Genomic DNA, 5,325 nt, shown 5'->3' on the forward strand with positions numbered 1-5,325 from the left:
CCCCCCCCCCCCAACCACCCAAACCACCGCCTCCAATTTATTCAATTGGCAAGAATATGTCACAATATTTAGCCTTTTAAAAAACAAACAACCCAGGGTGAACGTGCCAAAGGATCAGGCTCCTCGGCCGCAAACACGACCCAAAGCCCCGCTCCCACCTGGGATTTTGGGATTCTCAGCGAGGAAGATCCTTCCCCAATCCACAGGTGTGTGTGTTTGGGGGGGTTTGTTGTTGTTTTTAACCCCAAATCACGGGATTTTTTTTATAAAAAGCCCAGAGAGAAACCTCAGCCCCGTCCCACCACAAGAACCACCTCAATAACCCAACAAATCCCCCTCGGGGGGGCTGGGGGGAGGCAAGAATTTGCCAGGACTCAGGTGTGAAGAAAACAAGGTGGCACCAAACCCAGGGGCTTCTCGTTGTTGTTGTTGACACAAGGTCCTGGAGAGAGGGACACACTTCCAATATTTGCTTTAGGAGAGAACAAGGAGGGGAAAGGAGAGAGGTTTTGGGTCAAAAATGAGCCAGAACGCTCCGTATTAATAGCCCAGATGACTATTTTAGGCAGGATTCTACTCCTTTTTAAAACACCCTCTCGCTCAACAAAACACTCCTGACGAGGTGTCCTTAAGAAGGGGTTTAATACACCTTAATTAAGGCAATTAACTTTCTGCTCCATAACCCCCCCAACATCAAGTTCAACTGGCAAGACTTCTTTTTCTCTCCCTTTTTCTTTTTTTCCTCCCCAATATTATCTCTCCCTGGATAATGAATAAGCCGAGGCACCGACACTCTCGCGTCATCATCATCTAAGTTAATTAATTAACAGTTTCTTTGGAAGCCAAGGTTCCCTACGCAGGGGTTGTCTCGACCCTGATCTTTGAACCGGCGCTGGATTTTCACCCCAATAATCACCCAACCTTCCCCACCTCAACGCTGGTTTTCACTGGAAAAAGCAGGATTTCGGTTAAGCCATCTCCGACAGCTCCCACCTCCCCACGGAGGCACCCCCAGACCTCATCCCACCCCAGTTAACACCAGAAATAACCAGTACCGAGGTGACCCTGCCAGTCAGGGGTAACTGGGAGGAGGACACCTCCGTCGTCACCTGCACCTCTCCTGCTAATTAGATTCTCCTTAATGAGCTGGTTGGTGTTTCTTTGCAGGTGAAGGACCACACTAAAGAGGGCAAACTACATGGATAACTCCATTCATTCCCTCCATGACCTCCCCTGCGTGACAGCTCCATCACCACCTGCACCTCTCCTGCTAATTAAATTCTCCTTAATGAGCTGGTCAGTGTTTCTTGGCAGGTGAAGGACCACACTAAAGAGGGCAAACTACATGGATAACTCCATTCATTCCCTCCACGTTGATATTCTTGAAAAAATAACACCAAACTAGGGGGTGTCAGCCCTTCTGCAACATTTTAGAGGCATAAAAGTGAATAAAATACATCTATTCCACAAGCATCTATACAGATATATGAAGAAGACAAACCAAAGGCCTTCCTAAAGTTCAAAAAGCACCATTTGCCCCATAACAGTTCTTCAAATTTATAATCTCAAGGAAAAAAACCAACTTGAAAACACGCTGCCAGGCCAGAAAATCCTTCAGGTTAAGTCTCACAGCCCCCAGCTCGCTCCCCAACGCCACGGCTCCAACGCTCCCCCCTTCTAGAAAACACCAGCTTCAGTGGAAATCGCAAAAAACCCAAAGTTATTTCCAACATCTTCCCCCAAAACAACTTAAAAGCGAGCTAAAGGCGGCGACACAGGGGTTGGAGACCACTTTGGTGGCCCCACGGTAGCCAAGGGGGGAGCATCGTAAGCCAGGGCCAGTGCTGCTGGTGGCAACCAAATATTTAAGACACACTTCAGACCCCATCCGGCAAGAGATGACTCCGAGCTGCTTCTTCATCCCTCAAAACTGCTCTTTCTAAACCCAAACCCCGTGCCATCCAGCCCCCTCACCCCCCCGCAACTGGAGGGATGTCACCGGGAGGGATGGATGGATGGAGAGAAATTCCCAATTTCTCCGGCTCTGAGAGCCAGCTGTGTTTGGGCAACGAGCCCCACGTGCCCAAAACCAGAGAATTCGTGCCCAAAACCAGAGAATTCGTGCCCATGGCCAGAGAAGTCGTGCCCAGGGCCAGAGAAGTCGTGCCCAGGGCCAGAGAAGTCGAGCACACCCTGAGACCACTAAGACTCCAGACAACAATTTCACTGCAACAAGGGCAAAACCACCTTTGTTTTTTGTCTTTTTTTTCCCTAAATAAACACCACCAAGGGCTCTGCCCCGTGTTTGCAGAGGCCAAGAATAGCTCCCCCAAAAAATGCACGTGGCTTAGAAAGGGCAAGGGGGGTCACACACACGGGGAGGCAGCGTGTTTACCGCCGGAGAAAGCCTGGGTTTCTGGGTCAAAGCCTTGTTTTTCCTGCAAGTCGCTCAAAAAACTCCCTTTCTCAGCCCTTGGGGTAGGCGCCGGGCACTGTCCGAGGGCAAAACTTTCCCCTGGCTGGTGGAAAAGTTTCCCTTTTTTTCCTCTCTCCTGTCTTCCTGCACTGAAAGAGACCAAAATTCAACAGGGAGAGAGAGGGAACTGCCATTCCCCTGATGGAAAAGAGGGAAAAACGGCTCCTGGAGAGAAAAAGACATAAAAAGGATGAAGCCACCGGGCACAGGAGCCCTCTTGACCTTCCCAACCCCGGCTGGAGGTGGAGACCCCAAAAAGCCACCCCAAAAAGCCCCCCCCAAAAAAGCCTCTTGACAGCGACAGGGTGTCCCGTCAGAAGCATCTCGTTAATTAAAACAACCCTCCCCCTTTGAATGATGAATTTTTGACAAGGCCAGGGATGAGCTCCCAGACCTGGACTGGTTGAAATTTGATTTTTTTTCACTTAGATTTCACTTAGGGCTTTCAGGGATATCTTCTTTCCCCCCTTCCCACCCCAAATCCCTGAGTTTATTTCCATCAAAGCTGTTGGACGTGGCGGTGAGGATCCAGCACAGGGCAAACCCCCCCCCCCTTCCCCCCCAAATAAACACCACATACACCCCCAATATAACCCAGAAATGGCAAAATTCAACCCAGAAATGGCAAAATTCAACCAGACACTCGGTAAAAAAACATAAATGGAGCGAGTAATAGGGGAGGGGGGGTCCATTCCCCCTCAGCCGGCCCTGAGGTGAAGGGACCCGGGGCTGAGGGGGGGGACGGGAATGGCGGGAAGGGCTGAGGGGGGTTTTTAGGGGGTTTTTACCGCCGTATGAGGGGAAGAGGGTGCCCCTCAGGGGTGGGCGACCCGTCCCCTCAGCGTTGAAGGCGGCTGAAGGGAAAAGGGGAGACCCCCGGGGGGGTTTTTACCGCCGTATGAGGGGAACTGGGTGCCCCTCAGGGGTGGGCGACCCGTCCCCCTCAGCCTTGAAGGCGGCTGAAGGGCTGAGGGGAGACCCTGGGGGGGGGTTTTAGGGGGTTTTACCGCCGTGTGAGGGGAAGGGGGTGCCCCTCAGGGGTGGGCGACCCGTCCCCTCAGCCTTGAAGGCGGCTGAAGGGTCTCCGGGCCTGAGGGGGGATGAAGAAGGAGGAGGAGGGATGAAGAAGGAGGGGGGGGATTCGTGAGGGGAAACCCCCCCCTCCCCTTCCCCTCCGCGCCGAACCGGTAACCATAAAGGCGGTTTGAACCCCCTCACTCACAGGGTCTTGGGCATTTCATCCTCCATGGTTGCCGCCCAACCCCCGGTTGCTTCAGACCGAGCCGGCCGGTCGGTCGGTCGGTTCCCCCCCCACCGGACAATAAACCCGGGCGCTCCTTCGCAAGATGGCGGCCGGCGGGGGGGAAGGGGGCCCGGCCGGCCCCCTGAGGGGGAAGGAAGGAAGGGGAAGGGGAAGGGGAGGGGGGAAAGGCGGGAAAGCGCATGCGCCGCCGCTTCCCGCCCTCCGCCGGTAACCGGGTACAGGTTGTGTGTCCCCCCCATCCCGGTCAATGGGTGGGGGTCAAGTCGGTGGGGACGGGGAAAATGAAAAAATAAAATATATTTTAAAAAATAATATTAAAAAAAAATATATATAATAAAGAGGGGTAAAAAGCGATGTGCGCCGCCCGGGAATCGAACCCGGGTCGCAAGAATGGGAATCTTGCATGATACCACTACACCAGCGGCGCAGTTGCGATAATGGGCCCCCAACCGCCCTTATACAGTCATAGAATCAGTCATTGAGGTGGGAAGAGACCCTTCCATCCTTCGAGTCCATCCATCCCAGGTGGCCACCTTGGCCACCAGCATCCTGGCCTGTGTCAGGAACAGCGTGGTGAGTAGGGCCCCAGAGGTGATGGTCCCCCTGGACTGGGCACTGGGGAGGCCCCACCCAGTTGTGGTAATGGCCCCCCAACCGCCCTTATACAGTCATAGAATCAGTCATTGAGGTGGGAAGAGACCCTTCCATCCTTCGAGTCCATCCATCCCAGGTGGCCACCTTGGCCACCAGCATCCTGGCCTGTGTCAGGAACAGCGTGGTGAGTAGGGCCCCAGAGGTGATGGTCCCCCTGGACTGGGCACTGGGGAGGCCCCACCTCGAGGGCTGGGTCCAGTCTTGGACCCCTCACCACAAAAAAGACATTGAGGGGTGTGGTAGTTAGGCTACAGGCAACAGAGGGGCTGGAGCAGGTCCCGGGTCACAAGAATGGGAATCTTGCATGATACCACTACACCAGCGGCGTGGTTGGGATCGTAACCCCGCAGTCGCCCTTATACAATCATAGAATCAATCATTGAGGTGGAAAGAGACCTTTCAGATCATCCATTGAGTCCATCCACCCCAGGTGGCCAAGATGGTCACCACCATCCTGGCCTGTGTCAAGAACAGCGTGGCGAGTAGGGCCCCAGAGGTGATGGTCCCCCTGGACTGGGTGCCGGTGAGGCCCCACCTCGAGGGCTGGGTCCAGTTTGGGGTCCCTCACCACAAAAAAAGACCTTGAGGGGCTGGAGCGGGTCCAGAGAAGGGCAACGAAGATGGGGAGGGGTCTGGAGCACAAGGAGAAGGGTCTGGAGAACTTCTGAGGGAGCTGGGGGTGTTCAACCTGGAGAAAAGGAGGCTGAGGGGAGACCTTCTGGCTCTCTCCAACTCCCTGAAAGGAGGGTGTAGCCAGGGGGGGTCGGGCTCTTCTCCCAGGCCATGGGACAAGAGGAAACGGCCTCAAGTTATATAAGAAATATACAAATAAAATAAAATAAAAATCCTTCTCCAACCCCAACCATTCCATGATTCCGGGGCTGTGTGTTCCCTCCCCGTGTCCCGCCCCGGCCGGCAGCTGAGGGAGGAC

The 5,325-nt window shown here is 54.2% G+C and overlaps 2 protein-coding genes and 1 non-coding gene across 3 annotated transcripts in view; 1 reads left to right on the plus strand and 2 right to left on the minus strand.

Moving 5' to 3' along the window:
* Nucleotides 1–3,855, minus strand: part of LOC106899076 — a 15,809-nt gene extending 11,954 nt beyond the window's left edge. The window contains exon 1 of the mRNA XM_014960741.1: nt 3,699–3,855. Within this exon, the coding sequence (XP_014816227.1) occupies nt 3,699–3,724 (26 nt within the window). The 5' untranslated portion in view covers nt 3,725–3,855. The remainder of the gene's footprint in view (nt 1–3,698) is intronic.
* A 64-nt stretch (nt 3,856–3,919) lies between these two features.
* Nucleotides 3,920–5,325, plus strand: part of LOC106899077 (prenylcysteine oxidase-like) — a 7,335-nt gene continuing 5,929 nt past the window's right edge. The window contains exon 1 of the mRNA XM_014960742.1: nt 3,920–3,947. Within this exon, the coding sequence (XP_014816228.1) occupies nt 3,920–3,947 (28 nt within the window). The remainder of the gene's footprint in view (nt 3,948–5,325) is intronic.
* TRNAG-CCC lies at nt 4,097–4,167 on the minus strand. The gene has a single exon. It is a non-coding gene; the product is annotated as a tRNA-Gly (tRNA).

The sequence above is a fragment of the Calidris pugnax genome, unplaced genomic scaffold, assembly GCF_001431845.1.
Source record: "Calidris pugnax isolate Ruff unplaced genomic scaffold, ASM143184v1 scaffold559, whole genome shotgun sequence".
NCBI classification, from domain to species: Eukaryota; Metazoa; Chordata; class Aves; order Charadriiformes; family Scolopacidae; genus Calidris; species Calidris pugnax.